The sequence below is a fragment of the Gossypium hirsutum genome, chromosome A10 (assembly GCF_007990345.1).
Source record: "Gossypium hirsutum isolate 1008001.06 chromosome A10, Gossypium_hirsutum_v2.1, whole genome shotgun sequence".
Lineage (NCBI taxonomy): Eukaryota > Viridiplantae > Streptophyta > Magnoliopsida > Malvales > Malvaceae > Gossypium > Gossypium hirsutum.
This window is the reverse complement of record NC_053433.1, coordinates 98706178-98727907: the sequence shown is the minus strand read 5'-3', so window position 1 is coordinate 98727907 and position 21730 is coordinate 98706178. Positions and strand designations below refer to the sequence as shown.

The window sequence follows — 21730 nt, the reverse complement described above, 5'->3', positions numbered from 1 at the left end:
AAAAACGTACTTAATTAAGCAGTTGGTAAAGGATGAGTAAAGTAGCAGCAAACGTAGTGTTTTTGGTAGAAGAATGACGTGCAACTATTGTTTCATTAAAACATGTTTCAAACCCGAGACTTGGTGGCTGCCTTGTCCTTAATTAACCGAGCAAAAATTTCAGTATTTGGAGACTTGGAGTTGTCTACCGGCACCCGGGGGGGGGTGGTGATTAAATATTGCTGTCAAATTCAGATGATAACTACGTATAAATATGGTCCTTTTCGTTTACCAAGAGGTTGAGTTTAAGTCTCTACTGAATTGGAGTGTAATCAAGTTTTGGACTGCTTGGCTCGCCCTCTTCATCTTGTTAATTGAGTATTTTTGAAGACATTAAAATGTGTTGTGCCATGAACAAGCATATCTCTTACCCAATGGCTAAATGTTCCCATTTGAGATGTTTAATTTCTTTTTGTTGGGAACCCTAGTTGTAATGTTTCTCTGTTGGATATTTTGTCAAACCACAAAATTGTTTGTTTAGTCATCCAAGTTTACCCGCACTGCTATTTATGTCACTCCTATTATATAATTCTTCAATTTTAGTCATTTACTTAGATAAGTTATTATTTTAGTTACTGTATTGTTAAATACCTTCGGTCACCTGACAGAATGCTAATGTGATAGTCTTTTGATTTGTATAATAACAAATTTAGCTTTTAACATTTTGTACATTCTATCAATTTGGTCTTAATTCTAATAAATTTAACAAATTTAACTCTTAATGTTTCCAAATTTTTTCAATTTAGTCCAAATCCTAAAAATTCAAAAAATATATAATTTTAAAAACTTCAAAATCTATATTATTTATTATAAAATGAAATAAAAATATAAAATATTAAAAACTAAATAAAATTACATTATAACTTTTAAATTATTTTGGCCATTAAACTTTTGCTTTCTTTCTATTTGTTAGAATGTGCCTCCAACAATACTTCTCAGATTCTTACGAGAACATCAATCGAAGTGGGTTGGCAGTGGCATTGCTGCTTACTCTACTACTATCATCAAAGTTGGTCATTGTAACTTGCCGAGTCCTGCGGTGGAAGTTATAAGGGTCAGGTCATTCTTCCCTCAGCTCACACAATGAGCATGAAGAGGTAAGAAATCAAAAATCGACACCTCTTGTCATAAGTGTTGTCAAATCCTCAGTATCAAATTTGACATCTCTCGCTCCATTTGGATAAGTGCAGGGCTTTGAGGGATTCAAATGCTTAAGGTTAAGCAGTGCTTTAGTGATTTTTTTTCCACGTTAAAAAAAACGTGAAACTATGTTTAAGTGTGCTTGTAAAAAAAAAAAAGAGAAATTGAGTTTGGATATGAGTTTAATGATAAGTGCTTGAGACAAAGTGGTGGAGTTTAGGTCTGGTAAAGTTGGATATGGATTTAGTATGGTATTTGAGATTGTGAGGTTTAGGTGAGAGTATGAGAACAATGGAAAGCTTAAAGATGAATGGGAAGGAAATAAAAGGGATGAATGTTGTTTTACAAAGTTTCTATATTTTATTTGGTTGACTAGAAAATTTGATAACAGGATTTAACCGCAATGTTATGCGGTTGCATGTATCAAATATAGGATTTTTTTATGGGGTTTTCATTATTTTGAATGATAAATAAGAAAATTTTACTTATTTTTATTTTAGGTTTTGATTGATTATTTTTTAAATATCTTATATTTTTTAATATTGTAATTAATTTTTTTTTTGAATTTTTAGAATTTAACATTAATATATAAAAATATTATTATAATTTAAATAATAATTATTTTAACATAAAATTGTCCTATGTAAAAAAATAAAAAGAAAGAAGAAAATCCAAGCAATTGTGAATTAATCCCCAAGATATTGGTCAAATCCATACAAGTCCTAAAGATGAATAGTATATTGGCAAACGTAAATAGTGGTATGGACCCATAATGGATCCATCTTTCTTTCAAGAAATAAAACGTTGAAATGTGCTATCAGCATCACCAAAAATAAGTAACATCACCTAATCTTTTACCAATATTCAAATTTAGGCAACCCATAAATTAATTAGGATTATAACAGTTATGTTTTTAATACAATCGATTTTTTATGTTTTATTTTAATCTTTTATAATACATTTTCACTTATAATAACAACAACAATCATAATTAAAAAGTATATTTTTTTATTAAATTAGTTCTTCAAAATATCATATTGTCTAAAATTTTTAAGTAAAATTATAGTTATTTCATATAAATAAGTCTATTAATTATAATTTATTAAATAAAAAAATTAATTAAAATTTTATTTTATTAAAATGTTTAAATTTCACATGAAAAAAAATCTATTATTAATATTTTATTAAATGAAAATGATTTTCAATGAGTGGAATTAAATATATTAATTCAATAAATTATTAAGTTTCCTAATTAAATATTCTTATATGAATTTATAATATCGTAAATTTATAAATTGATTACTTGAATTTAATAACTCATGATAATTAACTAATTTAATTTGATAACTCATACTAATTTTTCGAAAGGTAGATAACTCATAGTAATTAATTGAACTTGTTAGGTTTATGAACTTCATAGTCAACCATGAGAAAGAATGTAAAATAAAAGAAGCATAAAAGTAATAATGCTTTTGGAAAGACGATTCGATAGGATCTCAATCCAAACTGACAGTATTCAGGCCGTTAACATTATTCAAGATGGCTCTTCCGGAAACTCTAATTCTACCATAGGCAGGAGAATTCTTCAAGTCTTGAATATGTTTAAGTAGTGGAAGATTCAAGATTTGCCTAGAGAAGAAAACTCAATCGCAAATAGTTTGGCTAAGCCAGTTTGCACTAGAAGCCTCCGTTTAAGATTGTTTGAGGTTCCTCCTTTGATGATCTAGTTTAATTACTTTGTAATTTTAATTTTTCACCAAAAAAAAAAGTAATAATGCATGCACCTGGTATACATATTTTAAATTTGTTGATTTAATTATTTTATTGTTTCTTTTTTTTTAACATAATTTTCACTCTCTTTTTTTTTACAGAAATTCATGATATGAATTCTATTAGGGGTTTACAACAATTATCCCACTATAATAGCATATTGTTATAGATGTATAATAACTAACTCTCTATAAAAGATAAAATCTTGAGCATCGAAGAGTGTCTCAAAGCACAAGCTTTGGTGCCTCTTAACTCACTCATGCCTTACGGTTAACCAATTACTGTAACATTCTAAACTTAACTTGAAATTCTGGTCAAATTTAAAGTGTTATGTAAATCACCGAAACAACCCACTCAATCCTTTATTAATTTATTTCACACTAGAACATAAATTCTAAACACTTATATGGCATTATAAATATGTTGATAAAAAAATAAAAAAAAAATTCTTTAACAAAACTCAATCAAATAACGTGAAATTCAATACCAAAATTTTCGAAACGTAACCATCACATAATCAAACTCAATTCAATGATTACAAAACCTAATTGACTACAAAACTCAACTCCGATCCCAACAAAAGTGACTTCACCTTTTCTGTTAAATGTGGGAAGCCAGCAAAAATCTATGGCTCAACCCCACAAAGCTCTTTTATATCCTTCTTTGGGTTACATTTTCCTTATTTTTTCTTTTGCGTTTATTCCTGTCTTATTTTTAACTTCCATATATTTCATCTTACTTTTGGGTTTCTTCCCATTTTTTCTCGCTCTATCATTTTTCTTTTTTGGATTTTTTCTTGTAACTTTTTTTTGGGGTTCTTTTTCCTACAAATTGATGTCCCAGTTCAATTTGGGCATGGAATAATTATTTTTATAATTTATATATTTTAAATATTTTTTGAATTATATATGTTATATATTTTGATTTCAAAATAATAATATAAAAATATAAATTTGTTTTAATTTCAAATAGAACGAATCTAAATAAAATTTCCTTAAAGTTCATTTGATTTTAAATATTTATTTATCCAAATTCATTCAAAATTAAAATAATTTTTATAATTATTTTATAAATATATATTTAGTTTATTTTTTATTAATGTTTGTTAGGTGTCATGATACGAGACTATCTAATATTGCCATATTATTAGATATCAATACTACACTATTATATTTTAATAAGAATATAAAAAAAAGTATTAAAATGTGTGACGAAATATAAATTTAAGTATTAATTAAATCTTGAAAAATTATTAAATATAAATAGTCAGATTAGGAGGTATATATATATATATATATTTATATTATAAGGATATACCAATGAAACATATTGCTTTTATTTTGTGTGTGAAATAATGACTTGGTTATGATTGATTTGGACTTAGGAACACAATGATGGCTGCCAACTAATGGAAACAAAAAGACTAGGAAATAGTAATTCAGTTCCTCCTTTTGTTTTATAACAATCATATTATGATAATTAAGTTTGATTTTTTACATTTTATTTTTATTTAAGTTGTTCATCTATGAAATATACTTTTATTAAATGACTTCTTTATAAAAATTTTATGTCTCAAAAGTTTTACTAAAATTAGTTATATCCTAGTGAAATATAATAATAAATTTTAATTAAGATATTATTTTAATAATTTTTTAAATTTTTATATAAAACATATTAATCATATTTTATTAAATAAAATTATTTTTTAATAAATAGAATTATATTAGTAAATTTTATTAAATATGCCATAATATAAGTTTCACTAATTATTTTTGTTAATATATTATTATTTTTAATTTGAATTTTTTTTAAAACTAAATACGATTTGAATCGCAAAATGTTGATATAGATGTATCAAATGTTGTTATAAGTGTATAACAGTTATCTCTCAATAAGATCTAAAATTTTGATTGACAAACGAAGTCGTTATAAAAAAAGGTTGATTGTATATGTTTTTTAAATTGTTTGCAACTAATTGATTTTTTTGAGGTAAAGTTTTTTTAATTTCCCAATGGGGTTAAAAATTTGTGATAGTCATGTGTGTTAATTGAAACTAAATTATTTGAAAATCAAAAGAGATTTTGGTTAAAATGTTGTTTTTTAAATTTAAATCTTACCATGATAATGTATTAAGAAAATATTTTATATAAAAAGATAATAATATACTCATATTAATATTTATTACTTTATAAAAATAACGAGTTTTTAGTTTTTTCACAGTTGAGTTGTTGACCAAATAACTCAATGCACCGATACAATTAAAAGCTTAAATAATAATATAGATTTTTAAAAATAAATAAGATATATAATTTTTTTAATACAATTTTTAAACTACCTATAACCCTTCAATTTCTAAAGTAAAAGATTATTGCACGCTTAAACGCTTAAGCCAATGTGTTATAGTTTAGTTGAAAAATAATAAAAGTTTTGGAGAATCAAGTTAGGGTTTATAGCATTACTCTTTCATCTATTTAGATGTGTATGTGTAAGATGTATATAATCAACTTGTGATAAAACATAATGGAGATATATCCACACCACACATGCATACATTATATTCAAAAGAGAATTTTCTTAATATCTAGATAGGTTTTAAAATAAATTATCATAGCATTCGCAAAAATAAAATAAAGAAAGGGGAAACTTTTGGGACCAAATAAGTGATTGTTAGTAGTAAAATATTGAATTGGATCACATGGAGGGTTTCACAATGACCTAACCCATCAAATGCGGTTTTGGTTTGGGAACTGATGCACCCCAACCCCAACAATTAGGTCCTTTCTATTAATACCAGCTTACACTTCCAAACTTATCCGTAATAATCCTAAATTAAAATTATTAAAATTTACTATATATGTGTTGGGTGCAATATTAAGATATATTATATTTTTAATGAGAAGATATGAATTTGTATGTTAGAGATGATATTATTTGAAGGGATTACCGTGAAAATGAATCCTAAAACTTTATAAAAACTTAATATATTAAATGTTGTTTATAATTCAATTAAATTAAAATGGCATAATGACTAATTTGGTCTTCCAATTTTATAAAAAAAAAAATCGTTTTAGCCTTCCATTTAATTCATTGTTTCTTTTAGCCTTTAAACTTGCGTTGTTTGTTAAATTATCTCCAAATTGATAACAAATTTTAATATATGTCAATTTTCTTGACATGACATTCACATGAATGCCACGTCAAAAATTACTTAATTTTTTTAAATTTTTTTAAAAATTTTAAAAATTATATTAAAAAAGCATACAATTATAAAAAAAATATAAAATTTATTTAATAATAATCATAATATTATTCTATGATTTTTAGACACTTTTTAAAAAAATTATTTAATTACTATCGTGACACACATGTGAATTGTCATGTCCGCAAAAAGAACAAACGTTAAGTTTTTCATTATTTTGGGTTATTTTGACAAAAATATGCTAGTTTAAAAGTTAAAAGAGACAAAAAATAAAATGAATGGCTAAAATAATTTTTTTTTTTCTTTTTTAAGTTGTTGAGATAATGCAAATTAAAATTAAATGTGTGTTTTTCAACACTTTGTGGAGTGCCATAAATAAGAGGGACATTAAGGAATTGGCAAGAACCTGACCTAAATTTTGTAAATATTCATTTTAACTCCCTCGAGGTGTTTTAAACTTTTATTTTAACTTTACAATTAATGTTTAAAAATATGATAATTTATTTTTTTATAATAAATCTGGTAAATTTTTAGTGTAGTTGATAAATTTATATAATGTATTATTCAAATATTAATAAACTTAAATAATTCAGTATCTACATTAATTGAATTTTACATTTTTAAGTATTAATTTGGGTGAGTAAGAGTAGGTGGAATTAATAAAAAAAAAGTACAAATAATTAGAAAATGTATTGGGTTTCCATATTATATAGTCAGTCAGTGGCAGCAGAGGAATGAGGGTGAGAAAATGTTCCTTTTGTCTGCCGAAGAACCCTCCTGAGTGAAGGTGGTCCAAAGCATGGGCCAATTCAACTTCATCACGCTAAAGTTCATGTACCCTGCCTCTGCGCTCTTCCTTTTTTCTAATTACTTTTTGCCCTCTAATTTTACAAAAAAATTATTTTAGTCCTTAAATTTGTATATTTTTATCAAATCAGTCTAAAATGAATAAAAAAATTAATTTTTTTTTATTTTTTTATGAGGCATCCACGTGGATTGCCACGTAAATGACATGTTAGCGTTTAATTAAATTTTTAAATTTTTAAAAATATTTTTTATATTTCTTTAATAATTTTAATGATTTTTAATTTTTTAAATCTTTTAAATTAATTAAATGTTGATGTGCCATCCACATAGTAATCCACGTGTATTCTATGTCAGCAAAGGTTAAAAAATGTTAACTTTTCCATCCATTTTGGGTGATTTGATAAAAAAAAATTTAAGGGCTAAAAAAGTGAAAAATTAAATTAAATGCTAAAATGATTTGTTTTCTAAAGTTAGAGGACTAAAATCAATCATTATACCTTTCCTTAAAACCTATATTTATTAGCTCAACAACCACTGATCCAATTGCAGGTATAATAACTGTACACCCTCCATAACTGCTTCTTTTCTTAAAACCCCCCCATACCTTTTTTCGAGGATTGCAAATCAAGTGCCCTTCAATGCTCCACCATGAATGTCCCCAAGCTTTTCTGTGACGAGCTTTAAGGTCGCTTTTCTCCGCAACCTTAAATCCCCCATTTCAAACTTTGTGGTCACAACCACAAGGCTTAAGCTAAGGATGAAGCCTTGGAAACTTAGCACTAGGGGACTGCAAAAGTTTGGTCCAGTTTGACTAAAGTAATCGAATCGGTCCATTTTAGTTTCATCGAGTCACTTTGTTTTATTGCAATATAAAGGTTAGGTAAAATAGTTAAAGCAGTTGGGTTTCAGTTTTAAAAAACAAAAATCGAGTTATTTAAATTCCTATAATTAGCCTGGAAATTAATGATTGTTTATCCATAAAAGCCACTTGAGCAATGATAGACTTTTATTTAGACAGGGTCATTGGATGCAGTGTGTGCATGTATGGTAGTATACTTGATTTCTTTCGCCAAATTTGATGAATTTTTTCAGCTTGATTTGGTTTTCTTGAAAACTTTAAAATTAAGCTTTTATTGGAATTGAAGTTGGATAAGATGGAGGTTGTTTCAAATTACAAAATGTAATTTAGTTTAGTTTATTTTATACAAAAAGTAATTGTAATTTGGTTTTTAGTTGGTATAAATTTTTAAAATTTTGATAATGTTTGTTAAACCGATTGATTGATAAAAAATTATTGAGTTTTATCCATCAGAATTTCAATTTTTAAAAAATAAAGCCAGTTAAGTCGATTTTTAAATCTTTTGAATCCAACCGATGGATTACTTACCCCTACTTAAAATTGTTCAAATTCTACCGTTCAATGCTCCACCATCAAGTGCTCTTCAATTTTTTCTCCATTTCTTGATTGTCAGGATAACATCTTCTCATATTTATAATTACTATATCTAAGATTAATTATGATTTTATTCTATGTATTATGCTAAAAATTTATAATTTAATCTCACTCTCTGGTTTTAAAGTATTATTAAATCCAAATTGATAATACTATCAGTTCATCATTAAAATGATCAGATAAGATTTTTCAGAAACTATTACAATTAAAACCACATAAAAATTCAATTAACTAATACTAAATTTATATGTTTTTATTATTATTAAAAAAGAATTCACTTTAATGGTAAGAAGTAAATAGCATTACCAATTTGAACATGCTAACAATAGAGGAACTGAATTATATCAAATGAAAGTAAAGAGATTAAAGCAGTGGAAGTAAAACCAAGTTGGGTAGTAATGCAGCTAATATGCTACTATAATTCTCCATTCCAAAACCGGTCTTAATATACAATACAAAGTGGGAAAGGAACGAGGGAAGGTAATTCTTACAATATGATCCAAGAAAAAAGAAATATGAATATGCTCTATTTACATGATGATTCCCTTTAGATGAATTTTACAAGATCGATGTCAACAAAATAGTAGTTTAGAGAAAATTTTACCAGCAATGCTTCATCACGGTGCATTAATATATCGTATCTCACCGGAGATCAACAACATCAAACTTTATCTTGGGATTCATAAACACATGAGAGCAATGCTCATAGATTGGGGTTCCATCTGAAGGTTCCTCATGGGGATGGAATCCTCGCTGCTGGCAGTTACGGATAACAGACACACCACCAGGATCAGACAGATGAAAGATACCATGTGGGCTGCAATAGAATACAACAATCGTTAATGTGTAAAAAAGAAAGGCATATAACAAGGAATATCTTTTTTATCTAAGAGGTTCCTACAAACATTGTCTGTACTTTTAAGTGCTAAGCTTTAATCACATTGCTACTTGTAATCATTTTCAACAACCTTAGCTGAGCAGGTTAACCGGTTGTTTAAGATACAGGGAATCAGGATAATCCCATCCTTTTCCAATTCAGCCACTAAACAAAACGACGATTTAAAGACATAATATGCTTCTGCTCACAGCAAGGTAAAAAGAATCTCTGGTGCAGAAAAATATGTCTGCATTTCAATTCTATTTGGTACATGTCTTCTCTATCATCACTTTATATGGTTACTTAAAGATGACCATAAGGAAAATATGAAGAAAGGTTTGAAACACTAGTACCGGATTACTAACTAAAAAGTAGAGTGTAGTGCAAATAATAGCAAACAATTGTGTAACCATAATAGATTTGCATTCACCAATATAAAGTTGGGAAAATTTCATCAGATTCAAAGCCATGGTCATTGGGAGAAAAATGCAAATCTACCTGGACATGTCAGTTGGGGCCATAACAATTGCAATTGCTTCCGGTAGCATAATCTTAACATATCCACCAGAAAAGAAAAGAAATAAAATGTCAGAGGAATGGAAAATATGTTACTCATATGTTGGAGGAGGCGAGGGAAAAGAATGATACATGCAGTAAGACTGAATCACAATATAAGCTGGGATATGTTTAGCAAGTACTTGTTCTTTTACCTGGTACGAGTAATGTGTGTGAAGATCAACTGATGACATAAAACATGTCTGAGTTGGGTGCGTCTGAAAACCAAAGAATTGCATAGTATGTTAAATTATTTGAAAATCAAATTTGGCTATAGACGGCAACATGCAAGTTTCTAGTCAAAAACATAGTTTAACCAAACATAAATCCATGCTTCATGAAGGGACAACTGAAGCAAGGCATGTTACAGAACCATGAGAGGCTAACTGGATGAACAATGAAATATTGGATGAAATTGAATAGAAAAATTACAAGTGAAACAAATGAACCCAAAGAAGCATGAACTTCACGGAACTGCAAGTAAAAATCAAGATTTACCAAAAAGATACTACATAACATCAGTGTAAAGCCTAACAAAAAGATAAACAAATATCTAGCATACTTCCAGGCAATCAACCAATTATCCTCTAACCTTTCTCATATCTAGAAGTGTATGTTACCCATGAGCTCAAGCAACCAAGGGAAGCTTTGTAAACCACACAAATTCCTAGTTGACTTCAACATAACATGTTTATTGTGTGTTTGCATATGTGTAATACTAGAACAATAGAGCAATACTAATAGCATTATGAAATGGAATACATGATAAAGATCTGAGCTTTTTCACACCTCATACCCAAATGTATTCACAGACAACAAAGCACATAGAAGAAAAGAAAATGTTATCACACTATCAATTGGAAATTCAAGGCTTGTGAACTTACATGAATCCATCCCAGAGGAAAAAGAGATAATTTATCTTGAACTTCAAAAATTTCTTCTTCATTTAATGTCGAACACTGTATTTTAAAAAATAAAATAAAAGCTTCATTGTGATAGTACTAAAGCACATGGATACAGGCATATAGCCAGAATATAAATTGAAGTTGTTAACTCTTTCTGGAAAAAAAACAAACAACAACAACAAAAGGAAGGTTAAAGGAAAAATATACTGTACCGAATCTGAAGTTGACTCCTGCTTTGGAATTATAAGTGTAGTGATGTGGAAAACCCTGTTTTTCTACAGAAATGAAAATTAAAAGTATAAGCGATCTGCTGCAGTGACTTTGAATCCTCTATGTCCTAATTATCTTAAACAAAAAACTTAACTTCAAAAATAGAGTTTTCTCACCAATGATCCAGCTAAGACACCACATGTTTCCAAGTTCTTTTCTGTATTGGCCTGAGCCAGTCGTAAGAAATCCTCCAACATTTGTACTGGCTGCAGAATAAGTCAACAATTCGAATATAAATCAATGTAGAAGGTCCAAATCTAATAAACATTAAGTTAAGCCAAGTAACAGGGGAGAACAGTGATTGATACAGGAGCCATACAACATGTAAATGTTGGAATGAACTAGAGTTTGGCAATCCATCTTGAGAAGATTTTGCAGGACCAGGTCTTGGATCAGCAACTTTTGATGGATGAATTGGTGTAAATTCTGGCTTTACTTGAGCAATAACAGGAGGAGGAGAAGGTTGTTTCATACCAACAAACTGGAAAAGATCCTGGTTTGCTTCACTAGTCAAAGAAGTACATGACTCTTCAGCAGGATGTAACCATCGACCATCATCCAACGAGAGTACCGAGTCCATAGCAGAACCAACCCCTCCTGGTTCACCATCTATTACAGCCAAAGGACCATATTGTCCAGCCTGATTCAGGCTATAAAAAATTGTAACACCAAATATAAAAATGTTAAAGCAGCTACGTTGTGGCAACAGAAACTAGAAATCTCAGCAGATATTTTTATCTTTTAATATTTACAGAACATCTAAGGATAAAGGATATGATAAAGGGTAGACAGAAATATGCATGTCAGTTTAAAGAAGAGTGATTAGACATTTTGGAAGTCCTACCTTGAATTTTCAGCAGGTGCCAAGTCCTTATTGCTAGGATATTGAACCTGTACCATGAAGCAGAATCAATTATTTGATACAGACCTTGCAGTTCACATGCAAAAAGGATTATATAACGAGTAGGGAAAGAAGATTGGAGGGAGACAAAACTGACAGAGGTTAACCTTTATCTCTGCACTTGGTCCGAGCCACTGGCCATGAAAGCCGTTAGGGCCTAGAAATGAGTGTCTAGACAGAGTTTCTTTATTTGGAAGCGGTATATTAAGAGACCTGAAACAATCCAGTAAGATTGATATATGTCAGCCTCAAAGAGTAACTTTGGAACTAATTCTTTTTTCAATACAATTTTCTAACAAGGACCTAGATGGACAAATACAAACAAATATGACACTGAGCAAAGCAAAACCAAAAGAAATCAGGGCGATGCTGTAAAGCAGAAGTAACACAGAATGAAATTTTATGCATGGCCATGCTTTTGATATCAATTGATTCCATTTCTTAGGATCCAACTAAAAGTACAGAATCGAATTTTAGTGGATCCGAATACAGCAGTGGATTTTCACATTGGAAAGATGAGACTTGGAGGTTTCAAAATCCAAATCATAAATGTACCATTAACAAGAACAAAAGACACTCACAACTTCTGAAACTGCCTGTCAATCTGATTATGATTATCGTTATACTTCCATGAAGATTGAACTTCCATGTTGGCAGGCTGCAACCAAATAAAAAAGGAAAGAACTGAGCTAAAATGTAGGATATCTAATTCAAGAAAATGCAAGCAAAAAACAAGAAAAAATTGGACAACCAAAGATATAGAAACAGGGAAAGGAGATATCAATAATTACTTCATCAAATCACATTGATCCACCAATTATAAATGGTTCCGTACCTGTTTAATATCCAAGCTCATATTCAACCGTCTATTTTCAGGGTTCCAATCCGAAGGTGACATCTTACCTGAGCCATGGAAAGGGCCTTCATGGTCATCAAGGTCAACCAATTGAGCCCCTGTACGAGCTTTATTTAGTTCTTCAACTCTCTGTTGAACCTCTGGTTTTAGAGACTCAAGCTCATCGAGTACAGCTAAAAGTCTCTGCAAATGAGAAACAATACAACCAAAAAAATAATCAAATACCATATGAATGGACTCACATCACAGGGTGCCCAGGAAAACAATTAAACCTCACCTTCCTATACACCGCCTTTTCTTTCGGAAGCAAAGCCTGGTAATCTCGATGGAATGGTATTGTTTCTGATACCAAACTGATCAAAACGTAAGTTCATAAATAAGCTTATGCAGACTAATTCAGTATAAAATTAACAAATTCAATCAGTAGTAAGCTTCCCTCACCTTGAATACCTAAGCAGAATTATGTACAAATCTACTATATTTTTTTCCTCACGATAAATGTTCGCCTGAAAAATAAAGGAGATAGATTAAGCACCTGTAATCATACCTAAATTTCTAGCTAACAGAAATATACTAAGAATTCACAAGGCAGTGCTGTAAATGAAGCTAATGAGAACTTAAATTACTAACATATTCAAATATTACGATAACTAATTAGGATAAATGAGATAATTTAAGTATTTAAACTATGAAATCAATAACAATTACAACTTGGAAAAAATAAGAAGATTTATTAAAACAGAGATTAAGACAAAATCAAAGATTAAACGATCATAACATCGTAATTATTAAGATCGAGTACGATTAGGCAGAGAAACCGGATAGAGAACCTGTTTGAGGAGACTATCGGCGATTCGATAATAATACCGGAGTGGAATTCGATTATCGACTTCGACTCTACGAGCCATCGCATTGACGTCGAGCTTCATCTTGTTCCTCTATTTCTTCTTCAATTTTGCAATAATTCTTTTCCCTTTCGCCGATGGATTTTGCCGTTGTCTTCAAAGCCTGTTCGGAGATCAAATAAATTGAACGTGCAAGCTAACGAATTGACAAACGAAGAAAACTCTGTCGTTTTCAGAAGGTTAAAATATGTAATAACTCCTTCTATTTTTTATAAATTTAGAATTTAGTCTTTATATTTTTATTTTTTAATAATTTAATCTTTTTGTTTTTAAAATTTTGAAATTCAGGTGTATCTGTTAAAATTATTTTGTTAAATTTAAATTCATTATAATGTAATTTTTTTTAGTTACATTGTTACAAATTGATATTTTTTTTATTTCAAAATATCACAATAATTAATTTAATAATATTAAAAATTAAACTTAAATATTAAATTTTAAAAAGTAGAGCAATTAAATTTCTGAAAATAAAATGACGAAGATTAAATTTTAAATTTATAAATAATATAGGGATGTCTTTTGGAGATTTCTTTGATTTATGTGGATATGGAAAGTTATGATAAAGCTTTTTATCCACAACGGTTGTTAGTAGGACTAGAGGTTTTTTTATGTGAGGAAAGCCAATCATTTTAGTAGATTTTTAATATGTTAGAATTTGTATATCTATATACGTAGCTCTTATTTGGTTCATAAGAGTTAATAGGGTTAAATTTGTTAATTTCTCTTTTTATAAAAATATATATATTTAATTTCTATATATCATATCAATAATGTCATTTTTATTTAGGAGTGAGTAGAAGTTAATAATAAATTTAAAGTATATTATAAATTACAAATTTGTTTTTAATTATTCTGCTTCTGTTTTGAGTAAATATATAAAAACTTAATTTGAATAAAGATGACAGGCTAAGATTTTAGTATTTTTAGTAATATCGTGAAAACTTGATATATTTTTAAAATGCATCATACGGGAAGACGAAAAATTAAAAGTCTTCATAATAAATAATAATATTCCATCTATTTATGTTATTTATGACATTTTCAACATGTGATTGAATGCTATTGTCTATAAATTCTTTTATTATAAATAGCTTTTGAATTTGTTTTGATTTCATGCTAGCTAGGTTTTGTAAAATAGATGCAATCTGCACTCTACTACTTTTTAGTTTATTTCTTTTTCTTGCTATCCATCAACTTTTTTGTAGCTCTGCATGGAGAAAATATTTAGTAATGTTAATTGAATACGAGGATATCAATTTTATATAGTGGATTATGAATCCTCTCAATGTGCCAAGAATTTTGAGACAAGTGGTTAATGGTATTAGGAATCAGCTTGAAAGATAAAAAATGCTCACTGATCAATGTTGCTAAATAAATCATTGATGCTTTTATTTGTAAGATCACTTTGTGTATAAAAATAAAAATTTCATATTAAAAATGTCTTGACTTTGATTTGAGATGATAATATTGTGTTGAACAAAATATTTTTATTAAATTATTTACATATGATTTTGGACGTATTAATTATTATTGATTTAATTTTTCTTAAAATACCTATATTTTTCAGACATAAAAATAAAAGCATGCATTATTAGTGGAAGAAAATGATTTGGAAGGAATAGAAGTGAAGGTAGATTAAATTTTATTTCCTTTATTGTTGCACTCTTTTAACTTCTCTCAATCATTTTATTATTACTCAAGTTATCATTTTTTTAGTAGTTAAAAGCATTTTTTTTTATAAAAGGAGACGGTTTTAAAAAGATTTTATTTAAATATTTTTCTTTCCATCTACAACTCAGATTATTTTAGGTTTGATATTGGATGATAGCTTCTCTCTGTGAAAATGCTAGGTCTAGAGATTTCTCCGTGGAAGGTTCACTTTAGGGATAAAGATGAAAATTTGGGTAGTGATATGTTGGTAGATCTAACTGTAGAACAAACAATCTCTTGGAAAGATAAGCTAGTAGGCCATTCATCCAATGCTGCAGCGAATGGATTAGAGGAGAAAGAGGACTTTGATTTACTAGAAGGGGGCATTTAGAAGTCTATTGTGAATGGCATTCCTTCTATTGAATTTTCAAATAGGATCCATCAAATTCTCATTAGGGATATGGACAATATTGTGATCTTGAAACTTTTGGGTTGTAATATTGGGTATTTGGTTTTGCAAAATAAAATTTATAGCCTGTGGAAGCTCTCGTCGTCATTTCATCTGATAGATATAAAAAATGGATACTTCTTGGAAAAATTCTAAAACAAATTCGATTGTGAGAAGTTCCTTTTTGAAGGTCTTTAGATTATTTTTTTGTCAATATTTGATAGTGCAACCATTGACGGTGTCCTTTAATCCAACATAAGCATTTCCGAGTGTGGTGATGTCATGGATCAGGCTCTCGGGCTTGCCAAGTTACATGTATGAGCGTAAGATTTGGTGGAAATAGGGGGAATGATTGGAAATGTAGCGAAAATGGATATGAACACTGACAATAGGGTAAGAGGATGATTTGCCCAAATGGTTGTATATGTCAATTTGGATAGACCATTGGTGTCTCAAATTTTAATCAATGGCAAAACCCAAAGAGTTGAATATGAATTCTTACCGACAGGCTGTTTTCATTGTGGAAGATATGGTCATGTGAAAGAAGCCTACACCTTTAGAGTTTCTGAATCCTATACTAGAAAGGAATCACCACCGTTCGAAACGCTGCCAGAAAATTAGAGCATGGTCATGAACAACAAGGGGCAGAAGTGTGAAACATATGGGCCATGAGTGCTTGTAGAGAAGAAATCACGATGAAAGTTTAAGGATCCCTCGCAGATGAACGCTAGAAATCCGACGAAGGAAAAGGAGGGGTCTCGTTTTAGGGCTTTAACTAATCTGCAATAAAGGAAAAAGAATCTCTAATGAAGACCACCAAAGGGTGGAGTTTTATCGTCTGAATAATGGTCAATTGAAGAGTGGGGCTCAGGATAAAGGCTTGCTTAATGAGTTTGGCTTTAAGAATACTATAGGTCCGATAATATTTAATAATATTGCTAATGGGTCAGTTGTTGGGTTTGTTTTGTTTACCAAGTTGTCAGTTAATAGATAGTGAGCCCTCTAAGGGCCTAAGGGAAAACAACAAGAATCTGAGGCCTAGTGGGTTGCTAGGAGCCAAGGCCCTTTCTTTAATGGATCGCGCTATGGAGGGTTCGAAAAAGCATAACTATATTGTAATTACTAACGACGTTGGGTGCCTGGATGAGAATGGCGGTCTTGATAGTTCGGGTAACAGTTTAGTCACCGGGAGTGGTGGAGTTAACCTGAATTCTTTTTTTGCTCTGAAGTCAGTGATGGAAGGGACGGTGGACATTGTAGCACTGGTGATGGTTGGTGGTCTTGACCTTAGCAGACACACGGTGGTTACTTTCAAGGAAAACAATGACCCAAACACCAACGTTTATGTGGAGGGGGTATTGGGTTGGTCTCGGAGAAGGACGTGGGTCATTTAACTAGAAAGGGAATTGGAGATAGTTTAATCGTCGAATTAGGGTTACGAAGTATAACCGTATAATTTAGAACAATCAATAACAAATGGCATCAAGTTTACCAAATTAATTAACAAATTCATAAATAATTTAGACTGGAGTAACACATACATTTTTTGGCCTTAAATCGAGCCTACGATGTTTAAAAATAGTTTAGGAACAATTAAGGACCAATTCAAAATAAATCAAAAGATTTAGGGCAAAAATGAAATTTTTTTTACAGAACCCAGACCATGTGGCTCAAGACATGGCCATGTAGCTATCCCACTCGCCTGTGTGCTTAGGCCATGGAGCTCACTAACTTGGCTTACACGATCGTGTCACATCCTGTGTGTCTACCCATATAACTCACTGACTTGGGTCCAACAGCTGTGTCGCACGCCGTGTGCCAGCCCGTGTAAACCCTGCACCTAACATGCTAGGGGCGCACGCCGGTGTGGATTGCCCATGTGTGGCACACGGTCGTGTGGTAACCCGTGTCCCATGCCTTGTGCACCTAAAATTGGTCCAAAACTTGTCATTTTCTCCCTAAAATGCTTAGGTACCTAAACATACCAAAAGTACATGCATACAAGCCTTCAAAACACAATCAAGACTACTCAAGCCATGTCAAAACACTCAACCTAATAGCCTAACCAATGTGTCATCAATGACACCCCAACTCAATTATTCAATAATTCATTTGTCTTAGTTAACCTTTCAAATCATGATCACTTAGTCTCAATTGTCAAGTTACAAAAGTTATCGTTTGGGTCACACAACCATATCACTTGTGCCTAGGTTGATACCATACATGCACGAATCAAAAAGTTATAAAACACAACCAAAAACATAGGCAAATTAAGTTATACAACACAAGCTACTATGTATCACTACATAAAACTTTAAACCTCCTATTACATGCCATATAAGTCAGTTGTATTTCAAAATCTACAAAGAGGATCCTCGGATAGTGTGATTCTTCAAGTTGACTTAATCTCTTGATTTTCCACAAAACGTATCTATAAGAAATAAAATAAATAACACGAGTAAGCTTTTCATAAAGCTTAGTAAGTATGTCATGTAAATGATAAAGCTTATCAAATTAGACATAATAATTCAAATAATAAGATTAATGAACAAATTTCCTGTCAATCACAGTTCACAACAGGTGAGTAAAGCTTAAACAATAGTACAATCAATTTTTCCATATTTCAATAACATTCAATGATTAATAATCAATGCCCGATGAACGATATATGGATGAGAGTACACAGTTAACCATCCGAAACACACCAAATGCTCATACGAGCCTGACCAACCAATAACACACCTTGGCACTAAGTGCCTATCCCGTAGGCTAACATCCACCCCTGTAACACACCAGAAAATATTGCAATATAACACGATAGTCCATAAGAAATGCAAGACCTCGGTATATTCAGTGAACAATGGATATACAGAAATCATTGTCACATCTCATACCAATCTTGTACTGTGCGCAAAAAAACCTATTGGCATGCCAATCGTAGTCTACCCTACGTTTATCGGCTCAGGAGATATCAACAGTAACCAGTGTTTTATCAACTTGTTCTTTCAGTTCTCATTTACATGATATCAATACATTAATCAACAATCAACAGATAAGTTTCATTTAATATATATTTAAAATGTATTAGAATTAACTGAACGAACTTACTAGACTAAACTGCAACAACGACAAAGTACAATGACTATTCTGCAATTTTCTTTTTTCCTTAATTTTCCACACATTCTTGATCCAAAATAATAATTTCATCCAATTAACTAATTCCAACGGCAAAATCAACTCATTTTATGCAATTAAGTCATTTTTGAGATTTTTACAAATTTACCCTCGACATTTCACTTTTATGCAATTTAGTCCCTATGGCCCATACATGCAATTTAACCAATATTAATTAAAACCCAGCCTAATCGAATCATATAGGACCTTATTGCAACCTATTCTTGATGTTATTTTACAACAAATCTTTGTACCTTCACTACTTTCACATTTTAGTCTTTAAACATTAAAATTACCAAAAAATACTTTACAAAATTGTCCTATTTAACAACCAAGCTCAATAATCTATCATTAAGCTTCAAGAACACGCTAAACTTATCAATGGAATAATCTAAAACGTTTAACATTTTTACAAATTAGTCCCCAGGCTAGCTAGATCAAGCTAATACGAGCTTAAAAATATAAAAAATCACTAAAACCAGGTGAGATTTCACTTGCCTATCATGAAATCAAAGCTTGGATCCTAAAAATGGCTATTCGGGTGCGTAAAAGGAACTAGGAATATGATACTTTCTTTTTCTTTCCTTTTATATTTTATATTCACATTATAAATTAATTTTTATAATTTTACCCTTTGTAAAAGCAACCAAAATTTCATAATTTCATCACCCAAACCATCCATTAATACCATAATAGGTATCTTTACCATCTAGGTCGATTGACTTACCTTTTTAACTATGGAAACCATCTTTTTCAACTTTTACGATTTAGTCCATTTTTAATTAATTAGGACCTAATTGCAATTTGGCCTTCAATTATATATATTTGTAATTATTAATTAATTAAACTTTATTTCAATTAAACCTTAAAGTATTAGTACCTAATGAATAAACAACCCAAAGTTTAGTGGAATGATTGACATCCACCACCGCTTGGAGTTTTGGCAATGGTCTAATTTCCATGTTAATCCCTTTGGCATTTTAAAATCTACAATAGGTAACTTTTATCTTTTTTACAATTTAATCTTTTTACCTTAATTAAGCAATCATTTGTCAAAATTATCGGGCCAAACTTCAATTCGCCTATAATATGACTCTATAAATATTTAATAAAAATATTTAGGGTCTTAAATTACAGAAATGAGGTCCCAATTCCTCATTTTCAAAAGTCACTTGTCTTTTGGATTGGACCACTTTTACTTATCTAATCGTTCAATTTATAAAAATTATTAAACCAAAATTCAATATAAAATTTAATTGACTCATAAATATTAAATAACTCTACAGATTTACTTGTTGGATTTGGGGTCCCGCAGCTACTGTTTTCGACACCACTAAAAACGGGTTGTTACATATAAAACTAGAGGTGGTCGAATCCCCAAAAAATATAATAAAATCAACCATGGCCAAGGCAATCGTTTCAAAGCTGTTGGAAGTTCACGCATCCCATTGCGTGAGTCCATGAACTACTTGACAAAGATTATTTCGACATATAACAATGGGGAAATTGACTCAGGTGATCTAGTTAGAATAGAAGAGCACCAGGCTAAGATGGATTCTCCTAGATAGTACGGTTGTGTCTAATCTTTATTTATTTTTTATGAATTTAAATCTAAATGTTTTTTCGTGGAATTTTCAAAGCTGTGTTAACAGTAAATTTCTCCGAGCTTTTCGTGAATACAATATAGAGTTTGGCTCGGATATTGTGTGCTTGTTGGAACCAAGAGTAAATAGTAAAAAAGAAAATTTTATCATTGATAAATTTGGGTTTAATTATTCTTACCATGTTGAAGTTATTGGTTTTTCAGGAGGAATTTGGGTGGGTTGGAAGGATTTTGTTCAGATTCAAATTATCTAAAATCATTCTCAATTCATTATCTTTCGTGTTACTGGTAGTATTATTGCTAAGTTCATTTTTATTTCTTTTGTTTATGGTAGTCTAGACAGGAGGAAATAGAGGTTACTTTAGGATGGGTTGAAATCAGTTTTACCGCATATTTCCTCTCCATACTGATAATGGGTGATTTTAATGCTATCATATCACTTGATGATAAAAAAAGTTATTGCGCCATCGAGAAGAGATGTAATCTTTTTGGAAACTTTGTTGATTCTTTTGAGTTGCAGGATCTGGAGTTCATTGGTCCATCCTTTACTTGGAAAAGAGATGATACGTTTGAGAAACTTGACTGGGCGTTAGCTAATGATACATAGGTGACAGGTTTCTCATAGTGCTTAGTTTCTCATCTTCCAAGTATTAAGTCTGATCATAGACTTATTCTATTGAGAATGAGACCGAAATTTAGTTTGGCTAGAGAAATATCCTTTAGGTTCCTAGCGGGGTGGACAAAGCATAATAATTTCTCCACTTTTGTCAAGAATAAGTGGAAATATTCAGGTAATATGACTGACTCTCTTACTGAATTTACCTTGAATGTTATGGAGTGGTATAGGAATATATATGGATTCATAGGTACTCATACAAGGCATCTCATGAGGTCTCTTTACAATATCCAAAATACATTAGATCATTCTGATTCTAATCATTTAGTTCAAAAAGATATAGATATTCGTGATGAGTTGTAAAAAGGGCTTAATCACGAGGAACTACTTTGGAGGTAAAAGGTAAGATGAAATTGGCTTCAACTTGGTGATTGAAAAACAATTTTTTTCCATAGTCGTACAGTCCAAAGAAGGAAATTCAATCATATCATGGCCTTGTGCTTTGATAATGGAGAGTGATGTTCTAATCAGAGTATTCTTCAAATTGAGGCAATTGGTTTTT

At 30.3% G+C, this 21730-nt stretch overlaps 1 protein-coding gene across 2 annotated transcripts; it reads right to left on the bottom strand.

The window, feature by feature from the left end:
• Nucleotides 1-8801: 8801 nt before the first annotated feature.
• LOC107896640 (AMSH-like ubiquitin thioesterase 3) lies at nucleotides 8802-13840 on the bottom strand. Of its 2 annotated transcripts, XM_016821852.2 has the most exons (14): nucleotides 13603-13840; nucleotides 13214-13278; nucleotides 13050-13125; nucleotides 12752-12955; nucleotides 12498-12574; nucleotides 12024-12129; nucleotides 11860-11906; nucleotides 11335-11665; nucleotides 11132-11221; nucleotides 10958-11020; nucleotides 10725-10799; nucleotides 9996-10058; nucleotides 9784-9836; nucleotides 8802-9225 (listed from the first exon to the last, which is right to left on the bottom strand). In XM_016821852.2, exons 1-14 carry the CDS (start codon nucleotides 13699-13701, stop codon nucleotides 9051-9053), a joined length of 1524 nt encoding a protein of 507 aa, XP_016677341.2. In that variant the 5' UTR covers nucleotides 13702-13840; the 3' UTR covers nucleotides 8802-9050. The 2 variants fall into 2 exon arrangements, with proteins under 2 accessions (XP_016677341.2, XP_040934880.1); XM_041078946.1 differs by lacking the exon at nucleotides 9784-9836.
• Nucleotides 13841-21730: the final 7890 nt, after the last annotated feature.